This window comes from Geotrypetes seraphini, chromosome 12 (assembly GCF_902459505.1).
Source record: "Geotrypetes seraphini chromosome 12, aGeoSer1.1, whole genome shotgun sequence".
NCBI lineage: Eukaryota > Metazoa > Chordata > Amphibia > Gymnophiona > Dermophiidae > Geotrypetes > Geotrypetes seraphini.
The window spans coordinates 67,081,351-67,096,370 of NC_047095.1; the positions used below are offsets into that span (position 1 = coordinate 67,081,351).

A 15,020-nucleotide genomic window follows, 5' to 3' on the forward strand; every position below is an offset into this window, starting at 1 on the left:
GGAATGCCCCCATCTGCCGGCACAGATTGCTTTTCTGCAATCCCCACGTATGCGCAGACCATCTATAGATGGTCTATGCATGCCCATTGGAGCCGCAATCTTTTTTTTTTTTTTTTTAACTTAGAAAAAAGAAATGACACTGCTCTTAAGTATGCGCAGACCATCTACAGAAGGTCCAGCACTGGTCGCCATACATGAAGAAGGACAGAGTCCAGAGAAGAGTGACTAAAATGGTTAAGGGGTTGGAGGAGTTGCCATACAGTGAGAGATTAGAGAAACTGGGCCTCTTCGCCCTTGAAAAGAGGAGACTGAGAGGGGACATGATCGAAACTGAAGATACTGAAGGGGATAGACTGATAAGGACAGGTTGTTCACCCTCTCCAAGGTAGGGAGAACGAGAGGGCACTCTCTAAAGTTGAAAGGGGATAGATTCCGTACAAACGTAAGGAAGTTCTTCTTCAGCCAGAGAGTGGTAGAAAACTGGAACGCTCTTCCGGAGTTCGTCATAGGGGAAAACACCCTTCAGGGATTCAAGACAAAAGTTGGACAAGTTCTTGCTAAATTGGAACGTACGCAGGTGAGGCTGGACCCATTTAGAGCACTGGTCTTTGACCTAGGGGCCGCCGCGTGAGCGGACTGCTGGACACGATAGCCCACTGGTCTGACCCAGCAGCGGAGGCAATTCTTATGTTCTTAAGTCTGGGTATATACCCTGCTCCACTAAAACTCTGACTGTGGGTAAATCCCTTCACTCTCCATTGTGTGAGCTACTGCTTCAACTGGGGAGCACACCTGGGCAGGGAAATAAAATCAGGTACCTGAATGACTCGCCTGGGGATGCATCGTCTGGTACCTTACCGTTTTGTAGACATCTATTGTGATTTAGAAAGTTGCTTAAGGCCTATGTGTTTCTTCAAGCTTTTTTTAAGCTAATGTTCTGCTTCTTTACTTTCTGAATATCATCTTTTTTGCAGGTTATTAGATTTGCGCTGCTTGATGGAAGTAATGTGGTAGATGAGCGGTTGAGATTATAACCTTATGATTTTTGCTGATGTATGGGATCTTGATGTGCAAATCCTGAAATATGTAAGTAATACTACGAACCGCCTTGGATAAAGGCAGAATAAAAATGTTTTAAATAAATAAAAATCCAAATTAGTCAAATTTTTTATACCACTTTTCCCAAAGCTCAAAAAAAAAAAAAAAGCCTGCATGTACCAACAAAACATCAAAATAAAAATTTAAACAAGTTGTTGCAAGCCCTAAAATATACAAAAAGCAAAGCACTTCAAGACAATCTTTGTTGCTGGATGAAGCTAGATTTTATTCCATTGCAGTGATGCAGTAACAGTGAGGCACCAGGTGTTACAATCTGAAGCCACCATCCACACTCAACACCCCCACATCATAGGAAAAAACCCTTCCACACAGGGCTCCTCTGGGCAGGTGCATTACGGTACCTCTTTTAACCACAGATTCATTCATTTTCAGCAAATGCTACCGTCATGGCCGCATGTTGGACTTGATTTGCTTCAAGCCTCGATACCATCGAGCTAATGCAAGGAATCCAGAAATAAAGATGCACAGGAACTCTTCAAATCACCTGGATTTGGTCTCCAGATCTAAGCAACAGAAGTCTCAAAAGCTCTCGCACAAAATTGTCTTTGCATTTCTGTCTTACTTTTGAAGGCAGGGACAGACTGCAGTAAAAGCTAACTGATAATAAGCAACACCTCAAGATTACCACAAAAGGGTGTTTTTTTGCAAGCAGTGTTAAAATACACACATAGAAAAACTGCTTTGATCATTAGAAACCAAAAATAAGCTAGATACAGTTCCCCCTCTGAATCCGCGCTTTCAGTACCCGTGGATTCAGTAGTTGTAATTTTTTTATTTTTTTTTTTATGAAATGCTGCATCCCAGACCTTACCTGGTGGTCTAGCAGCGATGCGGGCAGAATCGATCGTCCTACGCTCCTGCCCCATGCAGAGCCGTCATCAAAATGTAGTCTCGACACTACAACGGGAACTCACGGCAGACATTTTGATGACGGCTCTACACAGGACAGAAGTGTAGGACGATCGATCCTGCCCCACATCGCCATTAGACAACCAGGTAAGATCTGGGGAAGGTCCAGGACACAGGAGGGAGGTGGGGTGGGTCAGAGCCAGCCCTAAAAATTATTTGGATTTTTCAATATTCACGGGCCGGCTCTGCCCCTAACCCTTTCGAATATTGAGGTTCTGCTGTACAAGCTTGACGTCAAAAGTACTTGCAAAATCATGTTGTGTCTCACTGATATTCCAGTAGATGTATGGAAAGTGGGGAACATATAAAAACAAAAACATCTCTTTACTGGGAAAGTGTTGGTGGTCATCTACCACAGCCTACGAGCCAGGGGAAGCCCAAAAATTCTACCTCCCAGTTCCACCTCCATCAGTTCCATTATCATCATCCTATAGCTTCCCCCCCCCCCCCCGCCATCCACCATTTTTCTCCTTTTCCTCCCCCTCCCCACCATCTGCCAGTACAGTCATTCTTCCTTCAACACGAAAGCATCGATTACCTCTCCCGCCTGAGTGGCAACAGTCTGCCTAAAAAACAGTGTTTTGGTCAACTGGTTGCAATGCCTTTAAGTATACTGCAGTGTTGCTACCAGAGGGAGAGAGGCAACACACTTCATGCAAGAGGAAGACGCTGGTAGATCAAGGAGAAGGTAGAAAAATTATTGGGGGTGTCAAGGTACCTATGGCTCCTCCACCCCCTCCATTCTGATGCCTATGCAACCAGCAGAGAAACATCAAAACCCCCGACCTGGGAAGAAAATGGCCACAGCCACAAGCTTGGAAGAAAAAGGTAGAGCAGGTTATATGTCCAATAACTAGATCCTTTCAGCTAGAGCAGTGTAGGCCGAGGCTTTATGGCAGACCAGGTGAGCCAAATGGCTATGCACAAGTTATTACCTCAAAATTAATCAAATGGAATAGCGACACCAACAGACGAGCCTTACATACTTCAAAGTCCGTGGCAGCTCACATACAACAAAGTTCACACACAGAGCCAGGGTGGAAATACCGCCACTAGCATGGAAAGTGAACCAGCACTATTAAAATTTCTTCTGCACAGACCTGTGGGTGGAGCTGAAATGTGGCCCCTCCATCTTGAAATTGTGTCAACTGGTCTATAAATGCTACCAAAAGAAAAACCTGGGGGAACTCCTTTGCACACCCCAATTCCTTTTCACAGATATAAAAGCTTTTTTACTGAATATTTTCCTAGGACATCATACTGCATTTGTTCCACAATTTGACAATTCTTTTATATCCTCCCCATGGTTCTACAACAGGGATCTCAAAGTCCCTCATTGAGGGCCGCAATCCCGTTGGGTTTTCAGGATTTCCCCAATGAATATGCATTGAAAGCAGTGCATGCACATAGATCTCATGCATATTCACTGGGGGAAATCCTGAAAACCCGATGGGATTGCGGCCCTCAAGGAGGGACTTTGAGGACCCTGCTCTACAACATTGGTACAGGAGCAGCAAAAGCATTTGTAGCATTCACCCTGCAATCAGCTGCTGATCGGCTCGATGGATTTTATTTTATTTTTTTAATATAATTGAAATTTCAAATAATTTCACAAGTGGAACTTGCTACAAAATATGAACTTAATGCAAAAAAAAAAAAAAAAAAAAAGGGATTTAAACAGACAAAAACTACTTTTAAAGCTCCATTAGACCACAAAATATCTGAGGGTAGGAGAATAAGCATGACAGAGAGAGAGAGAAAATGAGAGACTGACTATTATAAATGCAGCCTATCCATTTTCAACTTGCTGGAATTTTAATCAAGCAAAAGTTTGTTTTCTACAATATTCTAGCTTATTCTACAAAAGTCTAGCTTATCCAGCATTAACATGAACGTTTCTAAGCACGGCTTATCCGAACAATATTCTGTTCTGGTTTTTAGCATCCGGCTTATCCAAGGACACTTTGTGGAAATAAATGTGTTGTACCGTTCTTACCAGCCTCCCATTTACCCCTTTACATGTGGTTACCAAGTTCTCTGGTTTCAGGCCAATTAAAAAAAAAGGTATCACAGCCTTTGAAGCATTGCAAGTTTTGATATAAGAAAACACCAAAATCAAGTAAGAGAGGCCAGTTTGTCTACTAGCTTTTATAACTTGATCTAGGAAAGTCAACACTTTTCGGCAATGACTTATACAAAAAAAACAAACAAAAAAAAAAAACGCATCTACAGAGGAGAACGTGAAAGAAGCTCGGCAGCCAAGTGACGCGTCATATACGCTATTTTCATGTTGCTTCTACTCTGCTGCCTACATAATCTTAACAATGTGGAAAAAGTTCTTGAATCTCTTAGGAAATTCAACGTCGAGAATCCTTGCAACAGTTGAAAATGCCGATGTAAAGAAGAGGCCCAGCTCTGTGGCTAGATGGCGCAGTATAATTCTTCACCAAAGCAGGCAAGAGACGACTCGCTCATAATTCCTCCAGCCTCTATTCTGAAGAATTGGGCCAGAAGGACTTCCAAGTGAGCTACAGCTTCTTCCATCTTGACAAAGGCTGCAGAGATCCAGCTGGCATCTTTCACTCCACGCTCAGTAAAGCTGAAGCCACAGTGTTTAATCAATGGGATACTCAAGTGCGAGGTTAGCCTCTTTCAATCCACGTTTGACACTTTCGTGCGACTCCTGATCAATCAAAGCTCTCGTCCCAATAATTGTTCAGCACTTTTTATCACGTCAAAGAGAGATCTTCGGCGTTTCTTTATTTCTTCTTGAAGCTTGCTTTCTCCACTTCCTTCATCAAGCGCAGGCACAGTTCCTCCTGCCAGCGGAGAGCCACGCACTGCACAGTAATAGGAAGTCCCACACCACCTTCCACACACTGCAGTGAAAGGAGAGAGACTTAAGATCTATACTTAATGAACAAATAGTCACCGCCATCAAGTATTATACTAACCTTGGGGAGCTCCTTATCCCAGGGATCATTGCTATAGCCTTTGTAATGTTTCATCTCTTCCTCATCTTCTGGGGTTACTGTGGTCACAGGCACAATCCCGGTGGGAAAGTTCAAAATGTTGTACAACATGGTAAAGGTGAATCCAGCTGGGGGGGGAAGTTACATTAGAGAGTCAGGCTTAAGGTCTTAGGTCTTAAAACCTTCCTTGCAGCCCCTCCAGCACTTGGTCAGTCTTAGCCCTTAAAAAGTTTGAGTTATATAGGGAACAGCAATATAACTCCCCAAAACAAAATAGAGTTTCATGTTTTGGTTTGTGAATTTAGTTAAGAAATCTGAACTCTTTCAGAATATGGATACAACTTATGAAAACTTAAAAAAAAAAAAAATATGGCTGGGGGGAATGGACCTTATGCGAGTCAACCTCAATCAAGTTGACTTTGTTTGACTTCAAGCAAAGCTGGAAAAGTCATAGCGACCTTATGTTGACCAAGTCTTTCTCGTTCATAACCAAAAAGTCTTTAGTCTGTCCTAAAAACAGGTGTTCTGTTCTCACTGTCACCAGTGCTTTCTGCTAGCACAGGGGTGTCCAATGTCGGTCCTCGAGGGCCGCAATCCAGTCGGGTTTTCAGGATTTCCCCAATGAATATGCATGAGATCTATGTATATGCACTGCTTTCAATGCATATTCATTGGGGAAATCTTGAAAACCCGACTGGATTGCGGCCCTCCAGGAGGGACTTTGAGACCCCTGGTTTAAAAAGTGCTAGCACAGGGGTGTCCAATGTCGGTCCTCAAGGGCCGCAGTCCAGTCGGATTTTCAGGATTTCCCCAATGAATATACATGAGGTCTATTTGCATGCACTGCTTTCATTGTATGCTAATAGATCTCATGCATATTCATTGGGGAAATCCTGAAAACCCGACTGGATTGCGGCCCTCGAGGACCGACATTGGACACCCCTGTGCTAGCAGAAAGCACTGGCGACAGTGAGAACAGAACACTTGTTTTTAGGACAGACTAAAGTCTCCTTGGGTATGAACGAGAAAGACTTGGTCAACATAAGGTTGCTAGCACACAACATTCCAGCAACCTACCGAGTTCTACAGCAGAGGTGTCAAAGTCCCTCCTCGAGGGCCGCAATCCAGTCGGGTTTTCAGGATTTCCCCAATGAATATGCATGAGATCTATTAGCATACAATGAAAGCAGTGCATGCAAATAGATCTCATGCATATTCATTGGGGGAATCTTGAAAACCCGACTGGACTGCGGCCCTCGAGGAGGGACTTTGACACCCCTGCTCTACAGGCTTCTAATGAAGATTGGACCAACATTCTGACCCAAGAGTCTGGAGAGGCTGTGGAGGTCAGGGATCACATATACAAGTGGTGGACCTGCCCTTATATGATCAGTTCTTTGGTCAGAGGTGTTCAGATTCATTTCAGAGGTGAGTCGTGTGCTACTGTTAACACTAAAGCTTATACTTCAAATCTTACTGCCTACAAGGTTTACAATTTCTTGGTCAAGGAAAGCTCCTCCCGTCAGGGAGTTCTGGCGGATGCTGCTGTTTGAAGAGAACACCTTAATGTTCAGACCTACAGCGCTGTTCCGCGTCTTAAGAAAGTTTTATCTTAATTTCTGTGATGTTTGTTTGCACTGTGGCATCTCAAGGATGTCTCTTTATGGGACCATATTACAAGAGTCTTTGACCTCTTGTTACGATTAATGCTGAAAGTAATATCGCCTGTCTGTATACAGTCTCTTCCTCTGTAAACTGCTCCGAACTGTTTGTGGTATATAAAAATAAAGTTGTTATTATTATTATTATTTCTCTCTCTCAACACTTAAGAGCCAGATCAAATATTTTTCATAAAGGAGACCATGCTCTTAAATCATTAAAAGAAGAAGGAAAAAAAAAAAAACCAACACCAAAAAGGATACCCTGCCAAGCCAACACTGCATTCAGGACTTCAGCATTTCAAAACCTGAGGAAGGGTCATCTTCAAAAGCTAATCAAACATTGCACTAAGGGTCTCCTTTTACTAAATCGCAGTAGAGCTTACCACAGGCCAGCGAGGTAAATGCACAATACTTATTAAATTCTTATGAGCGTCTGAGCATTTACCTCGCTGGCCTGTGTCAAGAAGCCCTACCACGGTTTATTAAAACCCTGTGTAAGTTAGTCCAATTAAAAAAAATGAATTACCTTTATTCCTTTTTGTTTTATTTCTTTTAATTCTGTACATTATTGATTACACAGTCCTATTTTCCCTCATCTGAATTTTCAGCTAAGCCCACAGATCACCAGAACAGCTTTGAAGTTCTTTGGCAAGTCGCCATGTGCAAGTAAGTTTAAGGTACTTTCTAGCACCATCTCAGGACATAGATTCGGTCAAAAAAGTGCAATAAAACCAAGAGGGGTTGTGCTGTTGACACTAGCCAACAGGAGAAAGGAAAAGAGGTATCCTGTAATACTCTACCAAACAGTTTCCCCGGGCAGCCTATGTTAAAAGCAGGACCGAGCATTGGGCAAAGCAGAACATCCAGCTCCAGCCTCCTCCATTCAGTAACAAATTCATGACAGTATTCCTAGGAGGAAAGGGAGAGAGAGACAATTAAACTGTATTCGTTAAACCAGGCAGCACAAAAATGAAACAAGGAAAGAAATTTCCAGTCAGCAGATAGTAGGGTTTTTTTTTCTTCCGACACACTACATCTCCAGCTATGTAGCTTGTGCTGTAATACAAAGCCACCAGTAGAGGGAGCAGATACATCCCTAGCTGCTGGGATGCTATCAACTCACAAGGCTGACACAACCCTACTTCCAAATAGTCAGAGGATTTAGGGCAGAATTAGGAAACTCCGGTCCTCGAGAGCCGTATTCCAGTCGGGTTTTCAGGATTTCCCCAATGAATATGCATTGAAAGCAGTGCATGCAAATAGATCTCATGCATATTCATTGGGGAAATCCTGAAAACCCGACTGGAATACGGTTCTCGAGGACCGGAGTTCCCTACCCCTGGTTTAGGGATTACATCCTTCACTCTTTCTAGTCTCTAGTGGTTTCTCAGGTTGATTCTGTACCATTTACGTCTCAGCTTCAATCCAACACTAAATGTGGACTTGCCCAGTTGGCATCAGAGATGGAGTCTACCTTGGTGTTCTAGTAGATGTGTCAAGTTGCTAATATAAAATCTATTCACACTTTTTAAATCTGAGCATCTTGCTAGGAGCTACAAAGGCACTGGGTGGGCTTGAAGAGCCTAGAGATTTTACAGAAATTAAGCGTAGATGGGAACGGAACTTGGGGCACAGCTTAGACACTCGAGACATTCTACCTACGACGCACGGGATTCCGAGGTTGGTTACTAATGCAGGGCTTAGAGAAACTTCTCTAGGGTCTTAATGCAGGCTTATTTCACTCAGCAACCGTTACATAAGTCGGGTAGAGTCCCATCCTCTATATGTACCAAATGCCAAAGTGCAAAGCATACTTTTTTCCATGCCTTTTTGCAATGCTCCAAGATTCAACAGTTCTGGTGCTCCAACGCTCATTATGTCTTATCACAGGAATCATTGTTCTTGATACTCCAGAATACTTGTAAGACATGGGTGTCAAAGTCCCTCCTCAAGGGCCACAATCCAGTCGGGTTTCAGGATTTCCCCAATGAATATGCACGAGATCTATTTGCATGCACTGCTTTCATTGTATGCTAATAGATCTCATGCATATTCATTGGGGAAATCCTGAAAACCCGACTGGATTGCGGTCCTCAAGGAGGGACTTTTACACCCCTGTTGTAAGATAAGCAGGAACCTGGGCGAAAAGGAGTTGGCAATAGTGTCCTCTTACAGCAAAAATTCTGTCTTGTTGCAAATTTTTATTTTTTTTTTACAAAATTGGGTGGGGATATATCCCCTGGATACTGGCAGTGGAAGAATCAAATTCGTCAACTTATGTCTTGGGAGGCATAAGAAGCCAAACATGCCCAAAAAAAAAAGCTGTGTGGTAACTTATTAAATCTGGGATGGTTACCTTCAACAATTTTCCCTCAGGGGAAAGAATTTTCATTCTATATATACACACACCTTTCCGACTCTAAGTATTATCACCACCCAATCTGGAGGGGGGGAGGGGAACTAATGTTGGACTATGACTTCTAGTGGACGCCGATGCTTATAAGACACCAGGCCATCAGCAGTGGTTAGTTAGATGAAGGAAGAAAGCAGAAGGTATAATGCCTTGGCTTGTAATTGCCTTTCTGTTGGGTTAGCCGTTTAATAACATGTGTATATCAAATATACTATTGCTTGACGGAATTTGATTCGGGGAGGTTGAATATATGGAAACTACTGCTACTACTCTTTATTGCTTCTGTAGCACTAACAGATGCATGCAGTGCTGTATATATCAAACTATTATTTTCAAATAGTTGGACATTGTAGCTCTTAGGCTAAACCATTTTTATTGAACATGTGATAAATAAAGCAAAGTCTGGCCTATCATTCACGGGAACAAACATTTACCATGTGCTGCCTCACTAATATGGAAACATTTTGTCACAGAGAGGATGATGGAGAGACACAACCTTCTAGGGAAGACGGTAAACTTGGAATAAACTGAAAAATGGTCAAGGAATCTAGAGGCCAACCACATTTCAGTTTCGGATGCATTTTTGGCTGAACTGAATCTGTCCCCCCCACCCCCAACCACTTGTATGCCCTCCCCAGACCTACCTTAAGAAGCTCGTTCCTGCCCAATGTTACTGTATGGTTGAAATGATTTCCTGCAGCAGTCTCAGCAGCCATTCGGACTAAACGAGTGGGATTTATTCCTGTCCCCCAAAGAGGCCACTAAACCTTCAGGGCAGCAACAATGATTTCAACCAAAAACTGAGGGGTAAATTTTCAGGTCAAAACCAAACTACTAGGTTTTGGTCAACGTCTAGAAGGAAATCCCAGCACTATATAGGTCCATCCAGCTGGTCTTATCTGCTGTGACATTCAGTGCATCAACTTTACAGATTTCTAAGTTATGGAAAGTCTTCACAAACCTTGGCTGTACCTACAGTATAGTCTCCATTCACAAAGACTCATTTTTTCCTGAGCTAATCTGGTGATAGAGCGTGCCAGCTTAAGGAGGCCACTTTTCAACACAGGGAGGGCAGAGGATCACAGAGGTAAAACTCCGGTTCTGGATCTCTAGCTCCAATGCCATCTGGAGAGAGATTTCTCTCTCTCATGCACCAGAGAAATGCTTCAGTGGAACCTTTTCACCTACATAGCAAATGGAGCTAATCTAAGAGAAACTACAGCCAATGTTTGAGATCAGCCTAGAGCAGGGGTAGGCAACTCCGGTCCTCGAGAGCCACAGGCAGATCAGGTTTTCAGGATCTCCAAAATAAATATGCATGAAATAGATCTGCATCTCAAGGAGGAAGTGCATGCAAATTCATCTCCTACATGTTCACTGTGGATATCCTGAAAACCTGACCTGCCCGTGGCTCTCGAGGAGCGAATTGCCTACCCCTAGCCTAGACTTTAGCATTCTGGACGCCTGCCTCAAAAAAATAACTAAAGGGAGTGCTCATCTTAGCATACAGGCCTTCCTCTCCGAAGTGAAATAAGGTACACTCTTCCCACCTGGCCTATAGATTAACATGCATACGAAACCTCCATCCTAACCACAGCTGAAGCAGCAGACTCCCATGGTTAAATTGTAGAGCAGTGGTTCCCAACCCTGTCCTGGAGGACCACCAGGCCAACCGGGTTTTCAGCCTAGCCCTAATTAATATGCATGAGAGAGATTTGCATGCCTGTCAGTTCCATTATATGCAAATCTCTCTCATGCATATTCATTAAGGCTAGGCTGAAAACCCGGTTGGCCTGGTGGTCCTCCAGGACAGGGTTGGGAACCACTGTTGTAGAGAACCAACAGCCAGTCGAAGGCAATTGCTATGTATGCGCCAACTCCTCCATGAAGGAGCGCTCCCGTGTAGTAGGGTTACCAGATTTTACCTCAGTAAAATCTGAGCCCCAAGACCCACCCCCCAGGCCCACCCATTTTCCACCCCGTTACACCCCAACTCTGCCCCCTGCTGCCCGGTCGTCAGGCAAGAAGGACGATATGTCTGGGGCAATCCGGACGCCTGGTAACCCTAGCGACATGCCATTTCTTTTCTAGTTAAATTATAACATGGCATCGCTCTGCACTCCAAGGCCTGCGTTTTGAGCCAGGAAACAAAACTAAAGGCTCCTTTTAATCAAGCCACGCTTGCGGTTTAAACGCGCGTAATAGCGTACGTTAAACCGCCGGCCGCGCCAGCCGCCAACGCCTGCCTTGAGCAAGCGGTAGTTTTTTTGGGCCAGCGCGTAATGAAACGTCGCTCGCGTGCTAACCCCGCTAGCGCGGCTCGGTGAAAGGAGCCCTAAGTTTCACCAAGTCCGATTTTAAAAGATCGCCAACTGGATATTTGTGGATTTTTGCCTCCCCTGTTGTGGACTCTTAAATATAGAAACCTCTCGTTCATTTCCTTAAGAATTTTGCCCCGGATTCTCTAAAAAAGCGCCTTAAAAAGCAGCCCAGCACGACGGCACCATTTAGAGAGTCTCACCACCTTCGATAAAGGTAGGCGCTGCGACCCAGACCAGGGTTTCCAAGGCCTCCATTTCCAGCGTCTACCTTCGATGCGACTTAACATAGAAACATAGAAATAGACGGCAGATAAGGGCCCACGGCCCATCTAGTCTGCCCACCTTAATGTCCCTCCCTTACCTTTGCCCTGTGAAGAGATCCCATGTGCCGATCCCATTTGGCCTTAAAATCAGGCACGCTGCTGGCCTCAATCACCTGTAGTGGAAGACTATTCCAGCGATCAACCACTCTTTCACTTGCGTCTACCTTCGATGCGACTTGCGCCTACAGGAGGTGCTTTATGGTGCCAACACCATTTCTGACGTTAGCCATGCCTACAGGGGCATTAGGCATCAAAGCGCCTCCCTAAGCGCAATTCTGCCACTTTTTTTTTAATTTTTAGGTGCCTTAAAAATTCTTTTTAAAAAAGGTCTTTGAAATGGCATTTTGAACTTACTGTAGGTGCAATTTATAGAATAAGGGTTTTGGTGTGGATTCTGATTAGATTTTAAAAAAGTGGCCTTTCATGTATATAAAGTTTGAAAATGCAAGTTAAAAAGATTGATATGGACAAATAGTTTTCTGTACCTTCAACGCAGCGTTATGCTTCCAGAAATTTTTCACAGAGCTAAAAGTTGCAAAATAAAAAGGCATGTTAATGAACTGAAGACATTCGAAGCAAACTGTTATGCAACAAAATATCAAAAATACAGACCGAAGAGAGATAACGTCTGCGTAATAAGGTTCCGTTTTTTTAAACCGTTAAGCTGAATTTGTATGCAACTCTGATTCTAGTATTCTTTCCCACCTCCCACCTCCCTGCCCCTCTTGCATCCCTGTCCATCTATCCCACTGTTCCCTCTCCACCACCACATCCCAACATTACTCCCTCTCACCTCTCTTCCCCATGCATTCCAAGAGAAAAGGCCAGTAAATAGCTTGCATCTAATGTCTGCAAATATTGCAGGAACTATTTGCAAATTTATGGTATTCAAGAGGGCTGTGCTCCAAATACCGTGAGTATGGAAGGAGACCCCGTAGCAGGTAAGAAGTGCTCCTTACCGCCACCTCACAACGACCGAGGACAGTGGACAGGAGGTGGGAAGAACAGATGGATCTGTTCACAGCTGGTGGCTCCGATTCCTTCCCTCCCTCCCCCCTTTCTTCTTTCTGACAGTAGCTATCTTACAAGGGCACAACTCTGCATTAGAAGTTATTGAGTCAGCAACCTTCAGCACATGCAACTCTGCCTTTGCCTTAATCCTGCCTTGTTTGCGGGGGTGGGACTAAATTGTCTAAGTACAATAATTACTTACCTGTTATGTGGATAAAAGGTTTAGAATACCAGCACATATACACAATGTACCTACTCACTTCTATGAACACACCCTCATATCCAACAGCAGGTAAAGTGGGAAACGTGTGGGCGGAGCCTGGCAGAACGTTGACTTACGCACGTAACGTAGCATTTTGTATCTCCCACTAAGCACACATTTCTGCCATCCCTAGGGCTGCTGCAAGTGCTCATACATGAGTGCCACGAAAGAAAAGTAGATGCCCTTGTTCCATCTATGGCAGGGGTAGGCAATTCCTGTCCTCAAGAGCCGGAGCCAGGTCAGGTTTTCAGGATCTTCACAATGAATATGCATGAGATAGATTTGCATCTCAAGGAGGCAGTGCATGCAAATCCATCTTGTACATATTCATGGTGGAGAGATCCTGAAAACCTGACCTGGCTCCGGCTCTTGAGGACCAGAATTCCCTACCCCTGATCTATGGATCTGGTTCTCAAAATTCAGTCCCAAGGTCCACAACCCAACCTGGTTTTCAGGATTTGAGGACCCCTGCAGGATTTGAGGATTTTCAGGATTTGAGGATCTATTAGACAGTAGATTTCCCTCAACTGCTCTATTACAGAACTATCCCTCATTAGGTTCAAGGCTTATCTCCCCTTGCACAGAGTGATGGAGACAGCATTTAACTTGGGCTGGGGTACACACCCAGGCTGTCTATGCGGTGGTACAGAGGGGGAGAGAAAGACGCATTTTAGCATGGGAAAGGGACTTCAAGAGGTGATGCAAAGGTGCCTCAATTAACGTTTCCCCAAGAGAGTCGGAAAGCCAACAAGTTTGAGGTTTTTATAATCTCTCCTGCATATAGCCACAGTTTTCAATCAGACTTTAGAAAATCAAATTGTTTTAGAAACAGAACTTATATCTAATACATTTCTGAATATTTACCTGACCACCTTGGAGCAGATAAAAATCAAGGTAATTTAAAATATACAGTATCAGTACAGTGTTGCACAGGCCTTTTTAGCCAGAGGATCAGAGGAGTCTTATTCCCTTGTCCTCTTCCTTTGCAATTATCCTCAAAAATATTTATGCCCAAGACTGAAAAATGTATTTAGTAGCAGGCGCAGCCATCACTAGAAAGCTATTTTCAGTGGCATTATCTGGATAAAGTCACTGAAACACAGGAGCGAGAGTGGTCTGCAATGTTAAACAGTAAATGGAAATACTCAGTCCATGAGCCATTTAGAAAAAGAAAAAAAAGCTCTGTGGACTGAACGGTGCCAATCCAAAGAACGGTCCAACAAGACAAACCCATGAGTTCTGTAAAGCAAAAAAAAAAAAAAAAAAAAAACAGCAAAGTGGGGGTGGGACAGTAGACTTTCCGCAATATGAAGAACTGAGCCAAAGGGAAATGCGTTTAAAAAAAAAAAAAAAATTAGTGTGTCCATTCACAGTAGTCTTGACCCGACACCTCCATCAGGGGTCACATAACATGCAAATATTTAAAAAACTATATAATAAATTTGTCTGCCTTTATGTGATAGTATATGAAGATTGCAACAACATCTGACTACATTAACAGCCAAAACCTGAATCAGAGCATACTGAATGGAATATAAGGTGGTATCCTTTGAAAACAAAGCCTGTATAAATCTAGAAAAAATAATGAAATCAGTACACGAGATGATTAATGTAAACCAAGAGATTTCATTTCTATCATGTGTTCTCACTCGACTTATATATTTTTTGTATTTAACTGTTACTGTGAATGGACATAAAACTTAGTTTATAGACAAAAGCGCGCGCCGACAACCCAGCGCAGACAACTGAGCGCAAGGCGGAAGCACGTCAAAGAAAAACAGTATTTTAAGGGGCTCCGACGGGGGGTGTTGGTGGGGAAGCCCTCCCACTTTACTTAACAGAGATCGCGCCGGCGTTGGGGGGGGGGTTTAGGGGGTTGAAACCCCCCTCATTTACTGGAAGCTTAACTTTTTCCCTCAAACCCCCCACAATGCTGGCGCGATCTCTGTTAAGTAAAGTGGGAGGGCTTCCCCACCAACACCCCCCGTCAGAGCCCTTTAAAATACTGTTTTTCTTCGGCACGCTTCCG

The 15,020-nt window shown here is 43.7% G+C and overlaps 1 protein-coding gene across 3 annotated transcripts in view; it reads right to left on the bottom strand.

The window, feature by feature from the left end:
• Nucleotides 1-3,822: 3,822 nt before the first annotated feature.
• LOC117346614 (vitamin D3 hydroxylase-associated protein-like) overlaps nt 3,823-15,020 on the bottom strand; it is a 60,101-nt gene continuing 48,903 nt past the window's right edge. For all 3 annotated transcript variants that reach the window (XM_033916479.1, XM_033916481.1, XM_033916478.1), the window contains exons 12-15: nt 12,204-12,243; nt 7,462-7,570; nt 4,983-5,128; nt 3,823-4,907 (exon numbers count right to left, since the gene is read on the bottom strand). In XM_033916479.1, coding sequence (XP_033772370.1) covers nt 4,788-4,907; nt 4,983-5,128; nt 7,462-7,570; nt 12,204-12,243 — 415 coding nt within the window. In that variant the 3' untranslated portion in view covers nt 3,823-4,787. The remainder of the gene's footprint in view (nt 4,908-4,982; nt 5,129-7,461; nt 7,571-12,203; nt 12,244-15,020) is intronic.